This window comes from Pelecanus crispus, chromosome 14 (genome assembly GCF_030463565.1).
Source record: "Pelecanus crispus isolate bPelCri1 chromosome 14, bPelCri1.pri, whole genome shotgun sequence".
Taxonomy (NCBI): Eukaryota; Metazoa; Chordata; class Aves; order Pelecaniformes; family Pelecanidae; genus Pelecanus; species Pelecanus crispus.
Window position 1 is genome coordinate 1,217,340 of NC_134656.1, and position 26,035 is coordinate 1,243,374.

Sequence of the window (26,035 nt, forward strand, 5' to 3'; positions counted from 1 at the left end):
GGGGACTGCTGAGCGGGCCGAGGCCCGGCGGGGCTCCCGGCGACCCCCGGCGTCGCTGCCAGCCGGGCCCGCGGGGCGGGGGCGGGAAGGACGCGGACCCTGCACCGGCCGCGGAGGTGAGGGGCGGGAATGGGGCAGGCCGATGAGCGACGCGCGGCTCAGCCAATGGGAAAGCCGGCTTCCGGGCACCGCCCCCCCGGGGCTCTCCCGGCGGGTGATTGGCTGGCGGGTGGGGGGCGGGCGCCGTGTCGGCCCTCGTGCGCGGGCCCCGTGCGCGCCGCCCCGCCCCGCCCCGGTACGGCGGCCGCGAGGGGCGCTACGGTGGCCGGGGGGGGGCGGGCCCCTGCCGCCCTCCCGCCTGCCGCGGCCCGGCCCGGCCCCGGCGCGCTGCTAACGGCGGCGAGCGACCGGAATCGCTCCCGTAAGCACGCAGGGCCGGCTGGCGGCAGCCCCGGGCAGGCCGTGCCCGGTGGCGAGGACTCGCCGGTTTTCAGCCTTTTATCCCCCTGCGGGGAGCGAGGGGCTTCGGGAGGGCGGGGGCTGCCGCCCGCGGCGGGGCCGAGCTAACCCCCGGGGGCGGCGGGGGCGGGGGCTGCGCCGCGGTTACCGTCGAACCGGGCCCCGCACGGGGTTGCCGTAACCCTTGGGCAACGCTGCCTGCCCGCATCCGTTGCCGTTGGGCAACCCGGCGGAGGGGGGCGGGGGGAGCCGTGCCCCTTAACGGGCGGGGCCGGGGCGGGCGGGGGCGGTGCTGCCTCCGCCTCCGCGGCACTCCGGGACTGGCGGAGCGCGTCCGGGCGGGCCCGCAGTTCCAGCAGAGCGAGAGCCCCGGCCCGGCCCGCAACCGGCCTGCCCGGCGGTGCCTGTACCCGGTGAGACCCCCGGGGCTGGGGGCCGGGGGCTGCTCGGAGCAGGCCGGGGGGGTCCCCCGGGGCTCGAGGTTGGTCTCCCGGGAGGGGCGGGGGGGGGGGGGGGTGGGGGTGCTGCCGTCCTCGGTTCTCCGTGCGGCTTCAATCCGGTGACCCTGAGTCTTGGCATAAACCTGCGGGATGACCTCAGGCTAGCGATAAGCTTTTGGTGCATCTAAGAGCTGTGGCGTTAACCGTTTCTTTGCCTCTCTCCTCTCCTGCTGTTTGTCTGTGCAAAGGTCAGATGTTTCCATCGGTCGTGAAGAAGAGCGGAGTCGGGAGCTGCTAAGTGCTGATCTGCTTGTGCTCCGGACCATGGACTCATTGAGGGCGTCCCAGGTGTGAAAATGTCCAGCAGTAACCGGGAGTTAGTGATTGACTTTGTTTCCTACAAGCTCTCGCAGAAGGGATACAGCTGGAGTCAGCTGGAGGAGGAGGATGAGAACAGGACTGACTTCGCAGCAGAGGAGGCCGAGATGGACGGCGTCCTCAACGGGAGCCCCTCCTGGCATCCACCCACCAGCCACGTAGTGAACGGAGCCACTGTGCACCGGAGCAGCCTGGAAGTCCGTGAAATTGTTCAAGCAGCCGATGTGAAGCAGGCGCTGAAAGAGGCTGGGGATGAGTTTGAGTTGAGGTACCGGCGGGCTTTCAGCGACCTCACTTCCCAGCTCCACATCACTCCCGGCACGGCGTATCAGAGCTTTGAGCAGGTAGTGAACGAACTCTTCCGTGATGGAGTGAACTGGGGTCGCATCGTGGCTTTCTTTTCCTTCGGAGGAGCCTTGTGTGTGGAGAGCGTTGACAAGGAGATGCGGGTATTGGTGGGACGCATTGTATCTTGGATGACCACGTACTTGACCGACCACCTAGATCCCTGGATCCAGGAGAATGGCGGATGGGTAAGAACTCCTTTCCATGGTGGGGATGGCTGCCCGCATCCTCCCTCGCTCCAGGCCGGCAGCAGTGCCGGTCAAACCGGAGCACGGCTCCCTGTTTATGGCTAGCGCATGTCTTAGACCTTGCAGGGAGATAAAGGGGTGTGCGGCCGTTCCCTCTATGCTCTTAAGGCTCTGCCCCAAGAGGGTCACTCCACGGCGATGACACAGTTTATACTCAGATGTGTCCTTCTCCATCCCTGTTTCTTCTCCTTCTCCCTGGATGTTACATAAAAGACCTGTTTTCCAAGAGCCTTTGGAAATCTAATGTCATCCAAGCTTGTTCTTCAAGTGGGAACCCTTGCTCTCAGGCATGTTCCTGGTGTCATTTAACAGCAGGGAGTGGAGCTTCCTCCTCTCCGAGCATGCAGTGCTCCGGCGGGCCGGCCTGCGGTCTGCTGGGGTAAGAGCTACTTCTTCATTCTGGAGTCAGGACTTTGCCTTCTGCTGTGCTCCCAGTGAAGCAAATCCCACAGCGGATCTGGGTGTGTGGGTGGGTGGGCCTGCCTGAGCCGGTGCAGTGGGAGACAGGGCTGAGGTGGGGGCAGCCTCGGCGCTGGGGAGCTGCTAAACCTGCAGCTGCTTCTTCCTTGGCAGGGAGCAATGCTCCCAGCTGCCCCAGCAGCAAACCCCAGTAGGCTTTCAGTGGTGAGGTATTAACATGAATAAGCATTTCTTCGGGAAGCATTCTTGAGATTCCGGGTCCGGCTGTGCGGTGCCTGGGACTGCCAGCGGGAGGTATACGACCTACAGATGTCTGAGTTTTCTTTTTGCTTCTGCATCTTAGTGATTCCCTGCTGCTGTAACCTTTACTGGTGCCCGCTGGAAAGAGTTCATGCTGTCAGGCGTTAGCATCTAACGGCGGGGAGCTGCCTTGCTGGCGAGCTGAGGCCTTTCCGCCCTCTTCACCTCCTACTCCATCGCCAGGCCCCTGCATCTCAAGGAGAGGGCAGGAACCTTTGAGCCCAGCGCTGGGCTCTGCGCCCTCCTGACAGAGGAGAGGTGCAGGACCCCCGCAGAGCTCCCCGGCTCCTGGAGCCCGGCCAGCGATGCAGGGGACCCCGGAGAAGAGGGGGAGTTGGGTGCACCCAGGGTGCAGGAATTCCAGGAATGCGGCCGCCCTGGGGCACTGCCTGGGTGGGGCTGCTCAGGCGGAGGAGCTCGGCTTCGATTAATAACCCGGGATCTGCTAGCCATTTCATCAGGCTGTATCTGGCCCATTAGCTCTCTCATCCTGCAGACAGCCCTGGCCAAATGCTGAGTTCCTTCCCCCTCCCTCTGGCTTTGGCTTTTAAAGCCACAGATTAGTCTTGGAATTGAGTGATCAAACTGAGGTTTCCAAGCTAGTGTGGCTGTTGCTGTTAGTGACGGATTGGGCTGTATCCTGGAGACCTAGGCGATAATGCAATCTGATTTTTTGTAAATGAACTCTCTGGGGGATTTAGATTAAATCACTGGTGGAAAATCACTGGTCCCTGCTTGCGGGGAATGAAATACCTCCTCCCTCTGTTCCCTACCCCCAACCAGCACGGTTAAGACTCTTCAATTTTTTTGTGTCTGCCTGTAAATTCATTGTTTGGAGCAAATATTTGTTCAACAGATTGCAGAGGGGTCAGGACTCCTCTCTATCTGACCCGCCCACCGGCTCTTGCTTTGAAGATGGCTGTTAGCCGTGTTTCCCACCCAGGGGAGCAGCCTTGCTCTCTTCTTTTAACCTTGAACGGGGCTTCTAACTTCACTGCTCAGGCTGTGCTGCTTCCCTGGGCTGTGCCGGTAGCTGAAGGGGAGCCGGGCAGGGAGGTAAAAGCCATAGTGGGTGGGATCCCACCCCACCAGCCACCAAAAAAAAAAAAGGACTGGGCAACGTGGCTGCTGCCAGTCTGTTGCAAACCCCGACCGGTGCTTGGTTGACGTCTCAGCTGTAGCTTTCCTACATGCTCAGGTTTCACCATGTCCCTTTGCGTGGCAGGGGGGTGGCCGGTCCCTTTGCGAGGCAGGGGGGCGGCCGTGGGGCTCCAGGCGAAGGGACAGCACGGTGCAGCGGTAGCACAGGGGCCGCGAGAGCTCCCGAGCGCCTCACGCGTGGGGATGCTCCGCTTCGCTCTCACGCGACTCCAGCTGCGGGGAGAAAACTGCTGGCCTGCTGCCAGCTCGCCCTGCAAAGAAGAAAGTGCCAGCCTGCAGTTGCTGTGATGGAGCCGTCCCTCTCTTGCCGCCCTGTTTGCACAGGGGAGCCTGTCTGGTGCATCTGAGCTGTTAGAGCCTGTCCCAAGCAAACAAAGCTCTCCCGAGCGGTGCAGCAGGCAGGTCCCGGTGAGAGGGATGCAAGTTCTGGCAGGCCTGCTTGGCAGGGACCAGGTGGTTTGCGTTTTGGAGCGCTGCAGCACTTCTCTTCCTGGAAAGCCCCTCTGAAAGAGGGAATGAGCGTGGCTCCATCACAAGTGTCGCACAGCCTGGTTGCATAGGAAGCTCTGTTTCATTCCCCACCAGCGGAACAAAGGCAAGCGGAGGACGGCCACGGGGTGCAGGTTTGCCTTTGGAGGGGCCTGTTAAGGCTGCTGTGTGCTGGGCTGCAGCAGTTTTCTTGAGAAACTGTTTTTTGAGGTGAGGGGGAAATGGCAAATCTGGCTACGTAGCGTTAATATGGGTGTATTTTGTCACGTTCGCTGGCCCTGCCTTGGTTTGCCCTCCTCTCCGCAATCTGGCACTGAGAAAACAAACAAGAACAACCCGAGGGGGGCATTTAATAACCAGGCAGAAGAGAGCTGCTGCCTTGGTGAGCCATGAAAACCGAGGAGGAGGCTTTCCTGAGGCAGTTGCTTTGGCCAGGACCAAATTCCACTAGCTGTGAAGTTCAAACAGGGATGCCAGAGGGGATCGGGCGTCACGGGGGGAGAAATCTGGTGAGTGGGAACACAGGAGGGGAAAACGTGGGGTGAGTGGGAGAGAGCCTGGCAGGCAGAGGTGTACTGACCGTGCTTAATCTGTTTGAGAAAGGAAAGTGAGCAATAGTTCCTGCCTGGCTGTGACCCTCCAGCCGATGACAGCTTTTCTTTCAAGGTTAAATCTATGCTCAGAGTGAGGTTTAAAGAGGGTGTTCTGTGGGGGCTTGGAGGTAGATCTGTGGACATAGAGGCAAGAGGTTTCCTGTTCGCAGGGCGTATGGTGGGGACCAGCATGAAGGGTCTGTGCCGGGCCAGGACTGAAAGCGAACAGCATCTTTGTCACCAGTCTGTGACATCTGAGCCCCGACAAGCTGGGCTAGGCTGAAGGAGGACGGACTGCTTCCCGCGTTGGCTCTGCGCATCCCGGGCTTTCGGCCGGCCCTGGCCATGCAGGGCTCGGTGTGCTGGGTCATACGTGTTGTGTCGCTCTGCAGCGGACTGGAAGCTTGTGGTTCTGTTTGGGGAAAACCCTTAGAAGATGTCAACATAGCAAACTCATTTTCTGTCTTTTTAATTTTTTTCTTGAATGATAGGAAATGACTCAGCCTATGTCATATGACAGAGCGCAGCTGGGATTTCGTCCTCTGCTCTTGCTCCAACCTTCTCAATGGTTTCAGGTTGAGAGCTAGGCTTGGATCCGCAGCTCTTCAGAAATGCTTTTTGGCCTTGTGCCATTGCCCAGGTACCCTGCGCAAGCCTTCCCTGCGGCCGCTGCGTTATCTAGCTGATCCCAGGTGCCCCAGGATCCTCGCGCCTTCTCGGTCCGAGCTTTTTGGGCAGCGTGGGACAAGCGTAGGTTTGAATTCTGCAGCTGTTGTGCCCTGAGACTCGGAGAGGAGCGCTGCGCCAGGTGGGCACGGCGCGCGTGGAAGGGGCACACCTGCGCGCCGCACCGTGCGGGGAACGCAGCTCCCTCTGGGGCGAGCGCTCTTTGCCAAAGCTCTGCCGTTTTAAGCGTTAACACGTTGGGTTTCGGGGATGCCCCGGCGCTGCTAATCCCCTTTGAGATCGCAGCCATCGGTTTTACTTGCCAGCCAACACGCAACGGAGCTGGCTGTAGGAGGTGACTGCGGATAGCCAAGGCCGCACTTTGCTGTCTTAGCGATGAATCCCAACCAGTGGGGTGCGAAGCTTAGCTGGGCTATCGCTTTCCACTTTGTCATCTGTAATTATTTTACAGTCTGGATCCCTTGCAGCTGGGACGGTGTCCCCATTGTCATCACCTGCTTGGGATGAAAAAAAAAACACTCCCTTCATGTCCCTTCCCAGTACTGCGTGTTCCTCTCTGGCTGTGGGAACTGCCTGCCTGACGGTGGCTGCTGGCAGGGTCTTGGCTGGGGCTGTCCTGCCTGGCGCGGCCGTCCCAGGTAGCTGTATCCTCGCTGGTGGCTGGAGATCTGGGCTCAGCATGCAGATCCCTGGCAGCTTCTCGCCCTGCCTGCGACCTGGGAGGCTTTTAAACAGTGCTCTCCAGGAAATGCCATTGGAATGACTTCCACTGCAGCTTCCTGCCCGGCCCGCAGCAGCATTCCTGCCGCTAGACCAAGAACGATGCAGAGGCGAGTTTTCAGAGCTTTGCTCTTCGCCCCATTTACTCAGTTCTCCTTCTTTGGGGCCCTGCCTGTTTTCTTTGCCGCCTCTCGGTGTGCGGTGCAGTTTGATTAAGTTCCTCAGATGTGTGATTAGAGCAGGCGCCTGGAAGGCAAGCTCCTGCCCATCGCAGCCCACTTAACCCCGCAGTCTTTCAGCAGAAGGGACAGCATTTCCTTCCCTCCCAGGGGAGCCACTGGGAACTCGGATTCGTAAAGCACTCTGAGGTTCTTTAATCCAAAGAACGGAGTGTCATTTGAAAAAAAAAAAAAAAAGACCTGTGAAATAATTAACAAACTGTTTCTTGCTGCTCTGTGTTCGCAGCTGCTCTCGGTCATGTCAGTCTTCCTGATCATCCTGCTCCTCTCTGAAACTGGAGCTGGGTCCCCCTGAGCGCTGCCCGGGTCCCTCCCTGTTTCAGCAGCAATGGGGTGTCCCACCGCAGCAGAAGGGGTGGGAGGGAGCACCATGCTCTCTTCCCCCGTGGAAGCTCCGTCTTTCTGTACATGTCTGGGGTGCTGCGCCTGATTTCCATGGAGCTCCTGTACGGTTTGCGTACGTGGTTAACCCCGGGAGCAGCGATACACCTGCGGCCCGCACCGGGTACAGGCTGCACAGTGGCGCGATGCTTCAAGGCCTTCACTTAAGCTTCTCTCCTTTGATTTTCACCAAGCTGTTGACGGCTGTAAGCACAGTCCCATCTTGACGTTGCAAGGAGTATTTCTCTAGCAGCTCTTTCCCCACTAACTGTGAAGCCGGAGTATTCCCAGGAGGAGCTGGGGGAAGGGAAGGGATGGATATCAGTTGTAGAAGTGTCACAGACCCGCTGAACCGAGAGGCGAGGGATTAATGGTGGCTTCTGCTGTGGGAGCAGAAAGGGGCCAGGGGCGGCGGCTCTCTCCCGTCCGGTGACCCCGATAGCAGTCAGGATGTTGACCTGCTGCTGGCTGATTCAGTGCGAAGGTATGCTCTGCCGGGTGGCTCTGCCTTTGCATGGCAGGAAAAGTAGCTACGCTCTCCTCCTCCACCCTCCCGTGAGGGATGTTACCCTTAAACGCTATTGTTCTGAGCAACTAAAGATTAACGCAGATAATGGAGGCATGAAAGGGAAGCGGTGTCCCTCGGTGCCAGGGCGCTCCTTGGTTTGCTGCCCTGGCCTTGGACCGGCAAAACGTTCCTCCTCCCTGCTCCCCACCTGGAAGGATGTGCAGAGGGGTGCTTGGTGCAAGATCTCTGAAGTCCCGCTCCTAATTGTCCTTGAGATGCCGAGGGCTTAAGTTAGGGGACATGCTTTCTGGAGGCGTGCGAGAGCTCTCCCCACAGTGCGCCCGTGGAGGGGGGACGCCAGGGCTTTGCCGGGTGCACCGGGGCAGCTTCAGGCTGCGGGCTGGCCCTCGCCGTGTTCAGGTGGGGAGAAGGGTTACTCTTCGCCACAGAAGCAGAACAGCCTGGCGGAGCGAGGGGGCAGAGGGCTGCCGGGAGGCAGAGCCGTTAGCAGATGGCTCCAGCTGGGCTTACCGGGGAGCAGGTGTGGGTTTCGGGAGGCAGCCTTTTAAGAGAGATGTCAGTTTTGAACCCGGGAGGCTCAAGGGGCTGAGCCATAGCTGCCATGACTTGCATGCCAGGGAGCTGTGACCTAGTTGTGCTGTAGAAATGCTCGGTTTATTTTTTTTTATTTTTAGGTATTTTGCTTATTTTATCCTCATGTTTAATTTAGTTAGCAGAAAAGGAATCTGAGGGCTGAGCAGTGCTGGGAAGGACTGCCTGCAGGCGGGAACGCCTGCTGCAGCTCCTCCGTGCAGCCAGCATCTCTCCAGCCGCCCGTGTCTTCTCTCGGACACGTGCTCACGTGTACCAGCCCAGTGCTGTCTCTCAGGATCTCTTTAATGGGAAACCCAGTGCACTCAGCGCTGCTGCCTGCCTCCGGGGTAGCGAGGGAGGGAGGAGTGGGATTCTGAACATTAACTAGAGAGGCTGCCGTGGCCACTGGGACTGTTTGAACGTTGTGCTGTAACCGGTCTGTTTTCCCTCCGCTACTGGGAGCTGGGTGAGCACGGCGTTTCAGCAGGCTTTGGGATGGTTACTCTCTCAACCGCCACTTGCCCCCGCATTTACACAGCGTGCCCAAGGAAGGGTAATAGGCTATATCTGCGAAGAAGGAAGTTTCAGGGCTCTGTGCGATTCCCTTGGGGAGAGCTGCTTGAATTTATTGCATTACCCTCCTTCCTGCTCAAGCTTGTGTTTCAGCTGTGTCTGCAGACGTAGCTTCTGATTTAAGTAGATCCAATTAGTAGCTAGCTTCTGGCGTCAGTACCCTGCTCGGGGAGATGAGCCCTGGAGACGAGGAGCCTCCGGTGGGAGCGGGGCCGGGCTTAGTCTTTCTGTCCCCGCTCCTGATCCAGGATGGACCCGGAGCTCTCCAGCTCGCAGCCCCGGCCCTGAGCTCAGGGGGAAACCGAGGCAGGTGTCCTCTGCTCCGTCCTGCGCCCGGCTGAGAACAAAGAGCAGGCGGGTTCCCCCTGCCTGTACCGCTGCCAGCCAGGTGCTCTTAAGGCTGAAATCAAACACTCCAAAGCACGACAACTTGGCAGCAGGCAGGGCTCGGAGCGGGAGCTGCTCGTGCCGGGAGGTGTGCAAGGGGCAGAGCCGTGCAGGGACCTGTCTGGTGGGGGTAGGGCTGTGCCCCAAGTGGAGGGAGCTGCTGGAGCTGGCCGCTTCCCAAAGGAGCGTGGAAGGGTTTTCTTCTCTGCGGGAGGGTGAAGGGCTCTTTGGGAAGCTCAGAGAGGAGGCCTAGGCTGGCACGGAGCTGGTTTGGTTTGAACGCAGCTAACGGCACGCTCAGGTGGAGCGGGACAGCCGTCTGCATCACTTCATTAGTTCTCCAGACGACGCTAGTCCCGTTTGCACGTCCCTCTGGTCTTTGCCATTGTTGAGGCTGAGGAAGGCTGGGGATGCTACGAGCGGTGTGCAGGGAGCACGGCTGGCAGCGGGGCGTGACGTTTCTCTGTGTGTGTAACTCGTGGCGAGTTGGCTCAGGGTTGGGGCTGGGATGTGGGAGCTGGGCGTGTATGTGGCTCTGGGTAGTATCTGGGTGACATATGACTTATTGGTGGAGAAAATGAGGTGTTGCTACCTGTAAATCAGCCATCGCAGCAGTGTTCCAAGTGCTTCCACCCTGTAATGGTGTGGCTCACCAGTGTATTAAACTTGCAGGAGAGCTAATATCTTTTATTAGAGCAACTGACCTCATTTAGAAGCTTCCAGTGCACCAGCCAGTGATTATTTCATGCAACAACACGTATGGAGGAGCCCAGGGCAAAGCACAAAGTCTCCTTCTCATGCTGCACCGCTCTCTCCCGCATTTGCTGCATCAGCTGCCAACTCTGCTTCCTGCCCTCCAGTCAGCAAGGATTTTGCTAAAAGGGACTTCGTGGCCTGAATCATTTGAGATTTCATGTGGACTAACAGGAAGTGAAAACAGAATGAGCACGTCTTCCTCCTCTTCCTGCACCTCCACCCTTTCCCCTTTTTCATTCAAGTGGATGTAAGAATTACAGCAGCCTCGTGGGCTGCTGGGGCTGAAGTGGGAAGTGGTGAGGCTTGGCCGGCGCTGCTCTGGGATGCTGGAGGATGAGCGGCTCGAGGTGGGAGAACCGGGCGGCCCTTCCCCGGGACCCATCTCCCCCAGGGGCCGTCCCTGCACCCAGCCTCGCTCGCTCCAGCTCCGGTGATGCCGCCATTCCCTGCAGGGTGGGTTTGGGGTACGGCTCACGGTGCGCTTGAGGGCCAGGGAGAGCCATCGGCATCGCACAACTCGGCCCCCGGATAGGAGGGAACATGGCTCCACAGCCAGGCACTCGTGAGCGCGGCACGTCTCTTCGGCACAGGTTTGGCCACAGTTACAGAAGGGCATGGTTGCACAGGAGCTGTGATGTCTGGGAAAAGCAATGACAAGGTGAAAATTGAGCTTCGTTCCCCGGGTGCGGGGGACCCTGCCGAGGCGCTTGTCCGGTGCAGCGAGCTGGCCGCGGCACTCGGGCTCCCCGGCACCACAGGCGGCAGATAACCGTGAAATTAAAGCAGGAGTCTTCCCCTGCCCCCCGTGCGTGCCCCTCGCACAAAAGGCGGGCAGGCTGCTCTGCCTGCCGGGGCTCAGACACCATCTGTCCGGTGGGGAGAAGCATCAGAGAGACCGTCTTTCCTCGGACTATTCCACTTAATGCCCTTTGGAAAACAATCCCATTCCCAGCAGGTGCTAATCTCTTGAGTGGATCCGGCTCAGCCAATGTGTTCTTCGCTGTGCCTTTGTACCAGAGCCTTGTCGCCTGCCAGCCGTCCCGCTGCCCAGCACGCCCGACGCCGGCCGGGGCTTCGGCACCTTCGGGAGTCCTCGGCCCGGATAGTTCTGGGAGAAACACTGACAAAAGATGGACGCAAGTAGATTAGTCATTTGTACCGTCTCCTGCTTTAATACACATGAATGTTTCAGCAGATTTCTGGAACGGAGAGCGCGATTCCCTGCTCTCCATCTCGTGCTGTGCGCAGCAGTCTCCCAGGGCAGGGACGGGGGTTACAGCTGTCACCGTAGCCCCTTTCATGTATTTGGAAAATGCTGAAATTGTACTGAATGGTGTGGGGTTATTGCAGGTTCCCCGGAGCTGGTGATGAAACCAGTTTGACAGGAGGCTGCCGCAGCGAGGATTAGGGCTGGAATGTGCTAGTGAGGGTTTGTTTCTGGTTAGAAAAGAGCTGGCCCTGGCCCTCACTGGGCTGAAGCCCCGCAGGTTTCTTGGGCTTCAGACTGAGGCCCCAAGCTCCGGTCCCACTGCGGGCAGCTCCCTGTGTGGTGAGGTTGGTGGGGAGGCGAGGAGGGCGAGGCGGAGATGTGCTTATTTAATTAACCCTTTGGAGTTTATGGCTGCATCCCACAGGGTCGCAGGTTTCTCTCCATGCAGGGGCCCTGGAGCCTGGGCAGCACCCCAGTGCCTGCAGACTCCAGTGCCCGCTCCCAGGGCAGGAGAGGCCGGAGAGGCAGCGGAGAGGCAGGAAAGGCAGCAAAGGCAACAGAGCGGGTGGCATTCCCTGGTATTGTCATGGAGATCAGCAGCTGCTTCCCTGGAGGTCACCATTTGCATAACAGTTAGAGCTGGGTCTCTGGAGCATTTGCACCTGCAAGTGTGCTGTCCCCAGAGCCCCTTCCCCTCCCCGTGTCCCCAGAGCCCCTTCCCCACCCCATCCCCAGCCTGCCCAGGGTGCTGACGGGGACCAGAGGGGTGAAGCTGGGGATCTGGAGAAGCTCCGAGACCTCTGCCCTTGGATGGCAGCTTTCCTTGGCATGACGCGCCCGAGTCGGGGGGCTCACGTTGACCTCCAGTCCCGATACTGCGGGCAGTGCTGTGCGACCGGCGCGGGCGTGCTCGGTGTCCCCGCTGCCCTCCTTTAGGGCCCGGGCTTCAGACAGGGCTGGGGGTGGTCAGGGCCACCCATGGATGAAGCGTCTGGGGGAGCAGGGCAGAGGGAGGACCTCCAGAACGTCTCTTCCACTTTCATAGCTTGTAGGGACCGGCTGAGCTGTGTTTACAGGATCCTAGTGTGGCAGCCTTTGGGAATACTTAAGTTTTTGTTTTTTTCTGAAAGATCTCAGCTGCCTTTTCCCCCTGTGCTTCACCTCCAGGTTCACATATGCCAGTCCCATGTGGTGAGCTGGCAGCCCGAAGGCGCTCTGGGAGCAGGTTGCTGTCGATGCAGGGCTTTGTTGTGGTCTGCGCTGAGCTGCTGCTTTTCTTTTTCCGTGCTTGTCTCACTGCTCGGCACAAAACTCTTCCCCAGCATCTCATTAACAAATATCTGGTCATCCGGATGACTCTGCTCCTGGCCGGCGATTGGTCTTAGATCTCTTAGCAGTAACACAGCTGTAATTACAGTGAAGGTACAACAGAAACAGCCTTGTTTTCAAATGAAACATTGCCTCGTGATGAGAATGCCTGGATTGGGAGTCAGATGCTGTGGCTCACGCTGCTGGCTTGTGTGCAACTCTAGGGAAAGCACTTAATCTCTCCGCACCTCTGTTGATCTGTCTGGGAACAATGCTGACTTATCCTGCAGGAGGTTTGGGAGAACCAACTCATTTTTGATAAAACACATTAAGATCCTTGGGTGGGAAGGGCTTTTGTCGGTGCGGAGCTGGTTGCTGTGGGCGTCCCTCTCAAAGGCGGGCTGGCTGGGGATCTGCTGGAGGCAGAGTCTCCGTGTCAAAGTTGGACCAAGTGCCACTGGTTCACCGTGAGTGGTCCTGGTAGATTCTGCCTCTTCTCTGCTGGCTTTCAGAGCTTTGTGCCGGTGTCTCGGTGACCTCCAGACCCTTCACCTCCCCATGCAAGGGAAGCTTTGAGCTCCCAAATTCTGCCCTCCCCAGCAGCTGCCACCCTCCCCTTCCCACTCTCTTCTGGCTCACAAGAGACCAGGCTGGGATTCATTGCCCGCATCTGCTTCTTCCACCTGCCCTCATGGGTCGGTGTCGCTGGCTGAATCCTCTTTCCCCCAGTGTCGGGGCTTATCTTGAAAGAGGAACCCGCTCTGCTCTGCTCACCCTGAATGGGATCTAGCAACTCTTCTCCTTCCCACTCGGCCGGGGGAGCTGCTTCGGGCAGCGCTGGTGAATGAAACCAGCTGAACCAGGGGGCTGGGTACCAGCAAGAGGCTGAACTTTTGGGTCTTCCCCTTTCCAGGCCAGACTGCGAATGCTGTCTCAGCCAGACCTCGTGCCTGATTAATCTGCTCTCCCACCCGAGTCAGAGTACTTCGGGTCAGACCTACTCGTCTTTTCTCTCTACCGCAGCGTCGTGTATCGTCGCAGGGCAGCGTTTAAATGGCTGCTGCGTCCCCCCCCGCAACGGTGGGTTGTGGTTTGGGGCACTGCAGGTGTCTTGAGAGCCTTTGGCACTGCAGAACCTCCCTGCCCCAGCTCTGCGGGGCGGTGGGCACCGGTGGAGTCTGGATCCCCAGGTCTTCTGTCTCCTGCAAGCAGCCCATGCAGTGCAGCTGGAGGGAAGCCCCCCCCGGCACGTGCTGGTTTAGGCTCCAGCAAGAAAACGTTCTGTCCTTCCCCAGCGCTGGGGGAGGAGAGGCGAAGCCGGGGGATTGCCTTTTGCTTAGGCATAACCTCTCGCTGCTTCCTCATTGCCTGCTCCAGAGCATCCTCCTCTTGGACGTGTCCGTCACCCGGGGTGGGGAAGGGGATGTGACGGGTGTTCGGCTGTGGAACAGCCTGTCCTCTCCGGGGTGGAAGAGGCCCACGGGCACGTGGAGAGAGCGGTTGAGACACTGACGTGCTGTTGCTACCATAGTCCTTGTGAGCGACTCAGGAATTCCAAATATTTCCTCTCAGATAAAGGTGACTGGGGGAGGCCAGAAATATCTGGACGTGTCTGGGCAAGCCTAAGGTCCCAAACACCAGGCCGGAGAGGTCAGAATCGGTACTGGGAGCGCTGGGCTTCAGGTGCAGAGCGGCCGAGGCCCCAGGGCGGTGTGGGAACTGAGCAAGCTGCCTTTCCCTAACCTTCAGCCTGCCCCCAGGACAGGGAGGGAGGACACTCCTGCCTGTTTTCCCACTCCCCCTGATCTGGGATCACCATTCCCAGGGGACGCATCTGGGATCGCAGTTGTGCCGGGGCTGAGCTATCGCAGCTCCCAGGGACCGTTTCCCTGAGGAAGGGCAAGGCGCTCTGCTCCTGTCCCCTGGGCCCCCAGCTGCATCTCCAGAAGCTGCCGCCCCATTCCCGGGGGAAGGAGAGGGGCTCGCGTCCCCTCCCTGCCCGCGCAGGGCTCTTGTCTTGCTCTTCTCTGTCTGTAGCACCCGATAGCTCTCGGTTCACTGTATGCCATTTATCTCTTGTTTAGCAAACACTTCCTTTTCTTGGAAGTAAGGGCTTCAAAACACGCTTCTTGGAACTGCTTTTCCCCAAGCTCGGCAGCACATACCATCGAGAAGGTGTTGTGGAGGCTCGGCTGCCAGCTCTCCCCGGCTCCCTGCCCTGGCTGCGGGCCCTCTCCCAGTGCCTGCCCCGCGGAGAGGCTGGCTGCACGCCGGGCCCCTTCCACCTCCCCAGCCTTCCTGGGGACGGCCCCTCCCGTGGGTCAGGAGGAGCCTGCAGAGACGCGTGGGGCTCAGTGGGGCAGGCCTTACCGAATCCCCGAGCAACATGGCTTTTTCCAGGGAATACATCAGGAGGGGCACAGCCTCCTTTCTCCTGCTGAGCGCTCCCGGGAGGGAGGGACCTTCCCTGGGGTGCGAGAGCCCTGGTAGAGAGGGATGTTGTAGGGGTGATGGAGGCACCCTACAGCTGGCGTTTTTGGACAAGCCCTTGCCTTCTGCCCCGGTTCCCCTGTGCCCTCCGTCTCCACCAGCCTGCTCTCGGTTTGCTGCCACTTGCCGTGCTCTGTTACCGCTCCCCTGCTCGTCACCACCTATCAGCAGAGGGATTTCCTGTGCCATAATTAAAAATATCCCCTCCTGGGGTTTGGGCTCTCCTCCCATCCCTCTCCTGCAGCACATCACTGGCTGTTTCTGTGCCCTTCCTCCTGGGCGAGTGGCCGGGCGGAGGGGCTGGCAGTGAGCAGCAGCCCTCACCTTCCCCCCTGCACAGCACCTGTGTGTGAGCCGCCGTCCTGCCCGTCCCCGCAGGGCCGGGATGCAGCGCAACACCTCCGGAGCCCGCGCCAGCTGGCAAGCCTGGTGGGAAGCGAGCTACTTTCTGCCGCCCTGTGTAGGTGGCCGGAGTCACGGGGACGGTTGTCACGTCCCCGAAGAGCACTCTGAGTGAGGCGGCAGCAGAGACGCGCCCCGGGGTGAGTTAGCAAAGTGTCTCTTGTCCCAGTGCCCTGCCCCTGGGTCTCCTGATGCCTCCTCAGGGTCGAGGGGGTGTGAACAGCAGCCGGGGGAGTCGTGAGATGCTGGAGATGGTGTTTGGTGGAAGGCAGGGAAGAGCTTTGACGGGGCAGAGGCGGGTGCTGAGGTGCTCAGCTCACCTGGGTGTTTGTTCAAAGACCTGATCCCCCATAGCGGGGAGGCCTGTGGCTGAGGAGAGGGCACAGCCCGTCTCCCTGGGAGCCAGCGTGCGTGTCTGTCGCACGCCTTGCTGTGGAAAGCTCTGTGTGAGCTTGATCGTGTGCGTGTGGCAAGGGGAGGAGATGCCCCGCGAGCTGTGACCGTGCTGGGGCTGTTCTGGGGAGCCGGGGGACTGGCGCCGTGTTTCCATGAGCGATGGAGAGGCACCTGCCTGAAGAGCCTCTTGATCCCAGCCACGATCCGGGTGCCAAACCCTGCGCAGGTCCTGTGGTGGCAGTTGCAGCTCATCCCAGGCCGTGGGCAGGCGTGGGAGGCAGCTTGCAGGCAGAGCTGCCAGACCCAGGCAGGCAGGGATGCTGCCCCTGCCTCTGAGGAGGCCGTGGTAAGGTGTGACACAAGCTCAGTGTCAGCTGGGCTTATCTCTGCTTTCCCAGAGCAGTTGGGTTACTGGAACTGCATTCCCTTATCAGGGAACAGCGGACCTTGCCGGGAAGATGGGCTCGAGGTGTGACAACATCGAGCCCCCGCTGACGCTGAGCTGCCCGGCGCTCCGAGCTGCTGGTGATCCCTGAGCTCCAGCTCCCTCCAGCGCCAGTGCTCCTGCTTGGCCCCAATAAACCCAGGAGCTGCTGGGGCGTAAAGTTCCCTGCTTCACGTAGCCTGCCCATGGACCCGTCCTTCCCTGCAGTGCCCGGGGACCCGAGCAGCTATCGTCACGGTGGTCCGAGGTCCCTGGGTACCCAGGGCAGCAGGAGGGGTGGCATGGTGCCATGGGGGTGCTGCATGGGCACAGGGACCAGACGTGGTCTCCGAGAGCCCGTTTTCGGGAGCAATTCAGCTCTGGTGGTCTTCTCTCTCTCTCTCTTTGCCCTCCAACTCCCTCAGCGCAGGCCACGGCCATCTGTCCCCAGCCCCGTCACACGTCTCCCTCGGAGGGAGAGGGGCTCTGCCTGTTTGCTGCGCAGTGGCTCTGCTGAAATCTGCCCGGCTCTTGCTGTTGCTGGAGATGAAGGACCGGAGGTGGCCGGCTCGTATGAGCCGGGCTGGAGTGACTGCATTCCTGGCCGGGCCTCGTGCTTGGCCTGCTCTCCCGAACCCTGGGGGAAGGCAGGATTTTCGGGACCCAGAGCGTCTGCCTTCACCGCAGGGATTCGCGAGATCCAGACCATGCTGCAGAGTAACCTGCGATGGCCAGGACGTGGGAGCGCTCGTCTTTTGCTAGGATGCGGCAGTGGGGAGAGGGAGGTGGGAGGCTCCACTTTGGACACAAAAGTGGTGGGGGGATGCGCGCTGCGGGCTCCTGCCGCAACCATGGGCACCAACCCTGCTGCTGCTCCCCCAGGCCTTGGCCATGGAATAAAGCCCAGCGTTTTCCTGCTGCAATGATTTCTATCACACTTCGGTGCTAATTTTAGAGAGCCTAGACCACGTGGTGCATCTCCTGCCCTGCCCGCATGGTGTTCTCCTTGCAAATCCTTTCTGGCATCTACTTCTCTCATGACTGGTCCTGCGCTTCCCCCATCGCCCTCTGTGCGTGATTCAGCGCAAGGAAGCACAAGGCGTCTGTCATCCGCCCGCTCCCCACCACCACTTTCCTGCCCGCAGGAGCCCAGCAGCCTTCCTGCCCCTTCCCGCTGCGTCTTCCCCTCCGGACCGCTCCACGGAGGAGGAAGGACCCCCAGAAAGCGGCAGAGAGGGTCTCTGTGCTCCGCTCCCACCCCTCCGCTCCCCTGCTCACCGCTCCTCTCTTCCCACAGGAGCGGTTTGTGGACCTCTACGGGAACAACGCTGCTGCCGAAGTGAGGAAGGGCCAGGAGACCCTCAACAAATGGCTCCTGACCGGGGCGACGGTGGCAGGAGTGCTTCTGCTGGGATCCCTGCTGAGCCGCAAGTGACCCGCCGCCGCGTCCCCCCGTCGCCAGGACGGCCGCGCCTTCACCGCCACATCCACTACACTCTGCTCCCGAGCACCGTCACGGGGCGGGGAGGGGGGCAGCCCTTCCGCCTCCCGAGCGAGCGTCCCGCTCCAGGGAGCTTTCTCCCTCGTGCCGCCAGCTCCTTTTATTGTAGTCCCTCTTATTTACCGTTCCATTGTGTTTTAAAGGCGCTGAGACCAATGCAGCACTTCAGCCAACAGCTCCCGGCGCTGGGGAGACCCAGGCAGCCGGGGGCTAGAAGGTGTCCCAGCTCTGCAGGGTCCTCTAGGTCACTTTGAAGAGAATAAACAGACTTATTTTTGCATGTGTGAGTGCGTGCGTGTGTGTGTGTAGACGTGTCACTAATGTAAGGTTCCCCAGCCAGAGCGAGGGTTGAGGCTCCGCGTCCCCGCTGCCCAAAGGGACGAAGCTTCCCTGCGGCATCCCTGTCCCGTCCCGGCTTCCTCCGGGCAGAGCTCATCCCTGCCGTGAGGGGGGAGCGGGAAGAGGCAGAGGCCCCGGGGCGATGAGCTCTGCCCTCCGGTCGGCCCCGGAGCCCCTTTCTCCCCGGACACAGGTGCTGGGAACTGAGGCCGGTCTCAGGTGAGGCTGGGATGTCAGGCCCAGGGCTGTGCCCGCTTTGAAGGGATCATCCTCCTCTTCCTCCTCCTCCCTCTGAATGTAGATTGTTGCAGGGCACTGCGCGTCCCTCCCCACTCCCGCTCCTCCGGGTGGCAAAGGAGGGAGGCAGGCAAGGGGGGGTGGGGAGGATTTTTGCCCTGGCACAAGATCAGCAGCATCCAGCAAGTGCAGGAATACGGAGCCGAGGGGTGGAAGGGGCAGCGATGCTGCTGCCCAGCCTGGGCATGGTCGCAGGGGAAGGCAGAGCCCTGGGAGCAGCCCTGCCGTGGCCGATCCATAGACGCGTGAGCCCAGGGAAAGTGGGAGCGAGGGCTGGCACCGGCTGAGAGCCGTTCCCACCGCCGGGAAGCCTCTTTGGGGACAGCGGGAGCTGCTGGCCTCTCCTTTTGCTGCCGGTCCCCGTAGCGCAGGCAAGATCCCTGTCCCCATAGCATGGCTGTGATGGGTGTGTGCAGTGGCAGATGTACCTGGCATCCCCCCCCCACCACCACGCTGCTCCTGCTGCCGCCGGGGCACCGGACCTCGGGGCTTTTGAGTTTAAATTAGCTTAAAAAATAAATAAATAAATAAATAAACCCCTCGTCTTTCGGAGACCACCGCCGGCAGACCCAGCTGTCCTCGTGGGCTTGTCTGTGTACATACCGCCCGCGCTCTGCTGTACATATCCGAGTAGTTTTTAATTCATTTGTGAATACTCTTAATGCTATTTTTGTTATCTTGTCTGTCCGTATTTATGTGTGGGGCCGTGCTCCCTGCAAGAGGCCAAGGTGGGCGGGGGGGGCAAACCGGAGGCTCCCGGGGGGGTCCTGTTTGGCCGCTGAGCACGGACTCACGCTCCCTCGCGTAGGATCCGCTCCCGGTGCCGTTGGCGCCGGGAGCGGATCCTACGCGAGAGAGCGTGAGGATTAGCATTAGCTCGTCGAATGCTTCGGTTTGCAGGTGGAGGTGAGCCCACTAATAAACTCGTCATTGGAGCTGCTGATGGTGCCGTGGTCTTTGTCAGCGTGCTAGTTTTGGGCCGGAGCTGCCTTCAGCGGGACGGATGGAACGGGACGGGTCCTCTCCATGCCCCGGGGAAGGATTGGGGTGCTTGGGGAGGTGGGGATCCTGCTCTTGTCCCAAGGGAACGGTGCTGGGCAGGGTTGGCGTGGCAAGGTGCTGCCCATCTCTGTGCATTCCGCTTCTCACCAGGCCCGGGCTCTTGCGTCTTCGCTGGCTTGGGCAGCAGAGCCCAGTCCAGGCTCTTAGGTGAGCTGCGGGGGGCTGATTTTGGGGCTGTGGGCACAGGGGAGCTGGGCAGAGGGGCTCAGAGCCCCCCAGCATTCCCAGGGATGAAACTGAGGATGGGGAAACCTCCCAGCACCATCTTCCCTTTGAGCTTGGGGGGACTCAGCAGGGTTTGAAGCCCCCGGGTGGGCTCGCTCCTACAAAAAAGGGCTTGTTCGGGGTGCCCCCAAGTGTGGGGGGCACCGAGCCATCCGTGTGTGTGTCCCCCCCAGCCATGGCAGGACGCTCCCTGCTTGCGGCTCAGCCTTCCCCACGCCCCCCCTCCAAATCCCTTTCGGGGTGCACAGCGGCCGTGGGCCAGCGGGACGCGGTGGGAGGCCACGGACACGAGCACCATCCCGTGGGCGACCGGGGAAGCGGCCGTGGGAGCTGCAGCGGCCGCTGCTGGGCACAGAGGGGAACCCCCATGGCCAGCACACGCGTGAGGGTCGTGGGTGACCCCCGTCCCCAAGAGACACCGGCCCCGGCCCCTCTGAGCCCCCCCCCCCCCCCACGCAGGGGACCCCTCACTCCGGCACGGCCGGAGCCCCACGCAGCTGGGGACACGGCGATGCCGCAGCACAGAGCCGGGAATGGGACCCTGCCTGGGGGACCCGGCCGTGGGGGCTCCCCGAAACACCATACACCCACACCAGGCTGAGCCACGCTCCCGGCTTTAATCCTGGCCAAGGAACCCACGGCAGGAGGGGGAGGATCCCACAGCCGGGTGGCTTTGCCAGCCACAGGGCCACATGGCATTGGCTCCCCCCTGGCTGCCAGCGGGACACGGACACGGACACGGACACGGCTCGCGGGGGGCCAGTAGGTTCCCACGCAGCGGCTGGTCTCAGGACTTGTACTGCAGGTCTGTGGCGATGAGCACGAAGCCCTGTGGGTAGTCAGGGTGAGACGGGGTGGGGGGAACGTGGGGGGCACTGGGGTGAGGGGACAGTGGCAGCACCCACCTCCTGCAGCGAGAGCCGGGGGTCGAGCAGGCTGAGGCCGTGCGGGGTGGGCAGGGGGACGCCAGCCTGGAGCCGCTCTGCGGGGAGAGCAGAGCCGTGAGGGGAGGTGGCTCCTGGGGGGGGTGCAGGGGACACACGGGGACAGGATGGGGACGGCACTCACTGTTTGCCCAGGGCACCCCAAAAAGCCACAGCCCGAACTTCAGCAGGGTCTCCAGCCTCTTCACCTGCGGGACAGGCAGCCCCCTGAGCCCGGCACGGGGCAGGTGGAGGGGGCCGTGGTGCAGGCAGGGCTCAGCTCCCCTGCCAGGGCTGCACCCGCTGCCTGCGCAAGCGCTCGGCGGTGCTGGCCTTGCACAGGCTCCACAGCACCCCCAAACCCCACCGCCCGGACCCCCAGCCTCTGCTCCCAGGCCGGTGCGGAGCCCCAGGCTCCCCCCTCGTGCCCCGGGCATGGCCGCTCACCTCCACCGGCCCCACATGCGATGTCACCTGCATCACGCTGAGCCTGGAGGGCGAGAGCAGGGTGAGAGCCAGGCACGGGGACAGGGACAGGGACTGTCCCCTCCCCGGGCAGGGCTGGGCTGAGCCCCACGGCAGCACTGGGAGCCTGGCAGAGCGGGTCCAGCTGAGGACCAAGCCAGGGTACGAGTGCCAAGGCAGCAGGCATGGCCAAGAGCCGGGGGGCAGGATGGGGTCCGAGCAGGCGATACGGGATGCGGGGAGGCAAAAGGCCAGAGGTGGAGAATGGGGGGAGCTCCCCGGGGACATCCATGGGGAGGCCGGACCCAGCACGGCGCTGGGGACTCACCCTCTCAGGCTCACGGTGCCCCCGAGCCTGTTCCCAGTGATGGTCGGCTTCCCCGTCACGTTGGCATCCTGCAGCAAGAAGAGATGTTGGAAAAAACAGGGCAGTGCCTGCGACCTACCTGCACCACCCAGCATCACCCAGTATCGCCCAGCATCACCCAGCATTGCCCAGTATCGCCCAGCATCGCCCAGTATCGCCCAGCGTCACCCAGCATCGCCCAGCATCACCCAGCATTGCCCCAGTATCGCCCAGCATTGCCCCAGTATCGCCCAGCGTTGCCCCAGTGTCACCCAGCATTGCCCCACCGTCGCCCAGCATCGCCCAGTATCGCCCAGCGTCACCCAACATTGCCCAGTATCACCCAACATCGCCCAGTATCGCCCAGCATTGCCCCAGTATCGCCCAGCATTGTCCTAGTGTCACCCAGCATTGCCCCACCGTCGCCCAGCATTGCCCAGTATCGCCCAGCATCGCCCAGCGTCACCCAGCATCGCCCAGTATCGCCCAGCATTGCCCCAGTATCGCCCAGCATTGCCCCAGTGTCACCCAGCATTGCCCAGTGTCACCCAGCATTGCCCCAGCACAGCCCCAGCCCGGAGCGCAGGCAGCAGACCCTGTGCCATGGCAGCACTCACGATGTTCAGCAGAAACACGGGGACGCGAGTGGCATTGGGCAGCACCACAAAGGCCTCAGCGGAGCTGAAGAGGGCCCCGTGCAGGGCGCCAGGGTGGCAGGAGAACAGGGGCTGCTGGCGGGCCCAGAGGTGCAGCTCCATGGCGTGGTCTGGGTAGCGCTCCTGCAGCTGGGGGGGCGAGGGCTGCGCTGGCACGGAGCGACGCCGGCACCGCTGGCACCAGCCCAGGCTCCCAGCCGGCCCCCAGCACCACCATGCCCTGGGCTCGGTGCAGGCAGGGTGGGCAACGCGTCCTGTCCTGCCCATGCTCCACCTGCCCACGTCCTGTCCTGCCTGTGTCCCATCCCTGCTGCATCCCATCCTGCATCTCATCCTGCCTGCATCCCATCCCGGGTCCCATCTCCCCTGCATGCTGTCCCTCCTGTGTCCCATCCTGCCTGCACACCATCCTGTGTCCCACCCCTCCTGCATCCCATCCCTTCTCCTGTCCCTCCTGCATCCCATCCTTCCTGTGTCCCATCCCTCCTGCATCCCATCCCTCCTGTGTCCCATCCCTCCTGTGTCCCATCCCTCCTGTGTCCCATCCCTCCTGTGTCCCGTCCCATATCCCATCTCGTGTACCATCCCTCCTGCATCTCATCCCTCCTGTGTCTCATCCTGTGTCCCATCCCATGTCCCATCCCTCCTGCATCCCATCCCTCCTGCATCCCATCCCGTGTCCCACTCCACCACATCCTGCCCCATCCCATGTTCTGGTGTCCCACTCCACCCATCCTGCGTCCCATCCCATGTCCCATTCTCCCCCTGTCCCATCCCACCCCGCCCAGCACTGGGGACCGCTCCCTGCCCTGCACCCACCTCCGGGGAGAAGGCCCCCACGTTCTTGGTCCTCAGCTGGAGCGGGAACCGCCGTGGGAGCTGGAAGGGAGCAGAGGGGTCAGGACGCTGGTGCCGCGAGGCACGGGGCAGGCGCGGGGATGCCCCGGCGGGACCCCGGGGAGCAGCCCTTGCCCCGCGGCCACGGCCCTACCATGTCGCCGGAGATGTTCCTGCGCAGGGCCCCGGCCATGAAGTACGCGAAGGCGGCCGAGTTGGCAACGAACTCGGTGACGGCCAGCAGCAGCATGGGCTCGCGCGCCGCGGGCAGCGCCGTGGGCAGAGCCGTGGGCAGCGCCGCGGGCGGCGCCGAGGAGGGGCTCTCCTGGCTCTTGCCCACCCTGAAGAACTCCCCCTGCGCAGACGGACAGATGGATGGACGCAAGGCTCAGCCCGGCTCCCCCCACGCACCCCGTTCCCAGAGCCGGCCCAGGGACACCCCAGGTGACGGTACCTTGAGGGCGACGTCCCCGTGCTCCGCCGTGATGGCCGGCTGCCCCAGCAGGGAGTAGTCGATGGCAGCGAAGGGGTCCAGCTGGGTGGACACTGCAGGGACACGGGGGTGGTTGGGGGGGAGCCAGACCACCCGCCCTGCACCCCCCCGCAGCCCCCAGTCCCGCAGACCCCACCGGGCACCAGCCAGCCCCCCAGCGTCACCTGGGCCACCCTGCCCGGTCCCCTCCTGCCCCGGCCCCGGTCCCCAGGGTCCCCTCACCCACCATCCATGTGCTTCAGGGCAGCCTCCAGCCTGTAGACGCCCTTGTTGAGCTTGAGGCAGAGCTGGAAGCAGAGCAGGGCGTCAGCGAGCCCACGGACGGGGGTCCCCAAGCCGCTCGCTTGTGGGGGACAGGGACACCAGCTCCCCAGGGCGCAGGGGCCGAGCACCCACCTGCTTGTTCAGCTCCTGCCGCAGGGCTCTCTGGAACAGCGGTGTCAGCAGGTTGTAGAGCCAGCTGCGGGGCAGAGCGGGGTCCTCAGCTCACCCTGGGGTGCCCCAGCCTCCCCCAGCCCAACGCCCCGGCCGGGGGCACCGGGGAGTCCCCGCGTGCCGGGGACAGGAGGGGAACGGGGGTCCCGGCATCACCTGTGTCCATGGTGAAACTCCATGTGCAGGTCGTTGCCGTGGACGTCGCAGCCGGCGCTCCACACCATGGGGCGGCCGCTGCCATCCACGCTCACCCCCAGCACCGCCACCATGGTCAGGTCACGAATGCGGAGCTCGACGGATCCCTTGTCCTGGCTGGGGACAGAGCGGGTGAGCATGGGGACGGCGGTGGCCCCGAGCCACCCCGAGCCACCCAGGTCCCCGTCCCTGTGCCCCGTGCAGGTGAGGACTCACATGGCGCCCAGCCGGGCTCCCCACTCGGCGCTGAGCTGGATGCGGGCGCTCTGCACCATCAGCCTCACCCCCACATCCTCAGCGAAGTCCACGGCGGAGTCATTTATCTGCAGCTCGTGGATGTGGATCCTGCGCGACACGGGCAGCCTGGGCTCACGGCTGCGCCCGGGGCACGGCCGGGATGGGGACGGGGACGGGGACCCCACGGGCGGCTCTTACCGGGGCACGGTGTAGGTGAGTGTCCCCAGGAGCGGGCTGTGGTAGGAGCCGTTCAGGTTCAGCTCGTGGTCCTTCTGCAGCAGCGGCTGGAGCAGCTGCAGCCCAAACCGCCGGCCTGGGGCAGAGCAGGGATTTGGGGGACGGCGCCAGGGAAGGGGCTGGGGTGCCAGTGGGGCGAGCAGCCGGGTGCAGGATACCCCTCCATCCCCCATCCCAGGCAGCCTGGGCATGGTCCCCCTCCACCCGCTGCCCGGTTCCCCCACGGGTGGTCAGGGGCACGAGACTCACCGAATTCCAGCGCCCTCCGCGTCAGCCGGGCCTTGATGCCGGGGTTGGTGCCGGCTGCGGGCAGGCAGGCGGGCAGCAGGAGCAGGAGGCAGAGCCGCAGCGGCCCTGGTGCGCCTTGGGGATGGTGCCGGGTCCTGGAGGCTGGAGCAGAGGACATGGCTGTGGGACAACCGACCGCTGCGGAGACCCCGTCCCCGTGCACCAGCCTGGCCAGGACTTATATCGGGGACAGAGAGCCCCGGGGTGACATCAGCCTCGTGCGCACACACAGGGGCCACCGCGGCACTCCGGCCGCCGAAAGCCCGGCCTTGCCTAATGCATGACTCAAAGGGGAAGCCGGTTCCCCCGCTGTTCCCCACTCGTGCCAGTTGTGGGAGTGGAGGAATGCCAGGGTCCCACACCACGCCGCTGCCAGCCCCCCTGCCCTGGGGGTGCGCGGGAGCCGGGGGCACCGTCCAGGGCTCCCCATGGGGGGGCACGTGGCCAGCATGTGGGGGACACGCAGGGACCCGGCCGGGCCAGTGTCTCAAGGACCTTCGGCTGAGCCCAGCCCAGGGCGACAGAGGAGCCGGGGGGGATGTGGCAAGTTGGTCCTGGGGCAGGGGGGCTGCACTGCTGGAATGGGGCTCAGCCCACTTGCACCGGGGAGCGGCGGCCGTTCCCGTTTTGGGAAGGGCTCTGGGCACCCTGCGCTGGGGCACCCGAATGTCAGCGGGGGTCAGCGTGGCTGGGCTGCGGTGGCAGCCCCCAGAGCACAGTGTGATGGGAAGGTCAGGACAGTCAGAGCGAGAGCAGAACTGTGCAATCCCCTCCAAAAAGCCCCGGCCACAGGGGAGAAGCTGCTTACGCTCCCAAACCCGCTGCTGGCGGGACCCGGTGCCATGGGCTATGGCTGCCAGGGGTCCAGCTGCCCACCTGGATCTGGCCCAGGGGCAGCACCAGGGACCCAGGGATCCCTCCGGGGGGCACAGGGCCCCATCCCAGCACCACGGGGGGATGTAGGGCCCACGGACAACCCCACCGGAGGGACCACAGCTCTGCATAACACACCTTACAGACCCCTCGAGAGCAGCTGCCCGCTTGCCCGGGACCCCCAGTGCCACCAACCACGGCTGCAGCGATGGCCACGGCCGCGGCGATGGCCACTGCCCCCAGCAGCATCCCAAAGGCCAGCGTTGCCTTGCCCCTGGCCCCGCGCCCACCACGGCCCCTCTAATCCCCGGGTGCCCCCGCCCTGCGCCGAGCCTCACCGCGGCGGGTGGTCGTGGTGCCCCATGCCGTGGGGGCCATGGGTCCTGCCGTGGGTCCCAGCTCTGCCATGTCCCCGGGGCCGTACGTGGCAGCGAGCTGTAGGGACCGGCTCCAATGCCGATGTCCATCCCGGGGTGGCTGGGCTGGTTGGACCAGAATGTCACCGGGTTCCCCGGTTCCTAATCCCTTCCGGGATGAATCAGGTCCCGTGAAAACAGTGAGGGACTTGTCAGGGCGCAGGTGCCCACAGGGCTGGGCCCTCCCTGGGGCTCTCCAGCGCATCCTGGTGCAGCCACATCCGGCATCCCAGCACGTGGCGGGCGGCTCAGCCCCACCAGCCCCGCTCTAAGCCCTGGGCCGGCTCCACGCAGCCCCTTTC

General features: G+C 62.6%; 2 protein-coding genes across 6 annotated transcripts; one reads left to right on the forward strand and one right to left on the reverse strand.

Moving 5' to 3' along the window:
- Window positions 1–380: 380 nt before the first annotated feature.
- BCL2L1 (BCL2 like 1) lies at window positions 381–17,689 on the forward strand. Of its 5 annotated transcripts, none has more exons than XM_075721008.1 (3): window positions 381–421; window positions 1,148–1,810; window positions 17,206–17,689. In XM_075721008.1, the coding sequence occupies exons 2-3, from the start codon at window positions 1,256–1,258 to the stop codon at window positions 17,341–17,343; spliced, it is 693 nt and encodes a 230-aa protein (XP_075577123.1). In that variant the 5' UTR covers window positions 381–421; window positions 1,148–1,255; the 3' UTR covers window positions 17,344–17,689. The 5 variants fall into 5 exon arrangements, with proteins under 5 accessions (XP_075577123.1, XP_075577122.1, XP_075577125.1 ...); XM_075721007.1 differs by lacking the exon at window positions 381–421 and adding an exon at window positions 815–872; XM_075721010.1 differs by lacking the exon at window positions 381–421 and adding an exon at window positions 818–872 and having other exon boundaries at window positions 1,153–1,810.
- A 2,430-nt stretch (window positions 17,690–20,119) lies between these two features.
- LOC142594923 (bactericidal permeability-increasing protein-like) lies at window positions 20,120–24,562 on the reverse strand. Its single transcript, XM_075721383.1, has 15 exons — window positions 24,406–24,562; window positions 24,118–24,232; window positions 23,899–24,027; window positions 23,644–23,799; window positions 23,449–23,512; window positions 23,279–23,339; window positions 23,014–23,105; window positions 22,714–22,914; window positions 22,542–22,601; window positions 21,684–21,851; window positions 21,049–21,116; window positions 20,703–20,745; window positions 20,401–20,464; window positions 20,238–20,314; window positions 20,120–20,161 (listed from the first exon to the last, which is right to left on the reverse strand). Exons 1-15 carry the CDS (start codon window positions 24,560–24,562, stop codon window positions 20,120–20,122), a joined length of 1,497 nt encoding a protein of 498 aa, XP_075577498.1.
- Window positions 24,563–26,035: the final 1,473 nt, after the last annotated feature.

Excerpts from the sequence above, each read along its gene's own strand:
- BCL2L1 (XM_075721008.1), top strand. The coding sequence starts at position 1,256 with ATGTCCAGCAGTAACCGGGAGTTAGTGATTGACTTTGTTTCCTACAAG. Across the intron at positions 1,811-17,205 it reads TCCAGGAGAATGGCGGATGG|GAGCGGTTTGTGGACCTCTA; the intron begins GTAAGAACTCCT and ends CTCTTCCCACAG.
- LOC142594923 (XM_075721383.1), bottom strand. The coding sequence starts at position 24,562 with ATGTCCTCTGCTCCAGCCTCCAGGACCCGGCACCATCCCCAAGGCGCA. Across the intron at positions 23,340-23,448 it reads GGCAGGAGCTGAACAAGCAG|CTCTGCCTCAAGCTCAACAA; the intron begins GTGGGTGCTCGG and ends CTCTGCTTCCAG. Across the intron at positions 22,602-22,713 it reads GGAACATCTCCGGCGACATG|CTCCCACGGCGGTTCCCGCT; the intron begins GTAGGGCCGTGG and ends GCTCCCTTCCAG.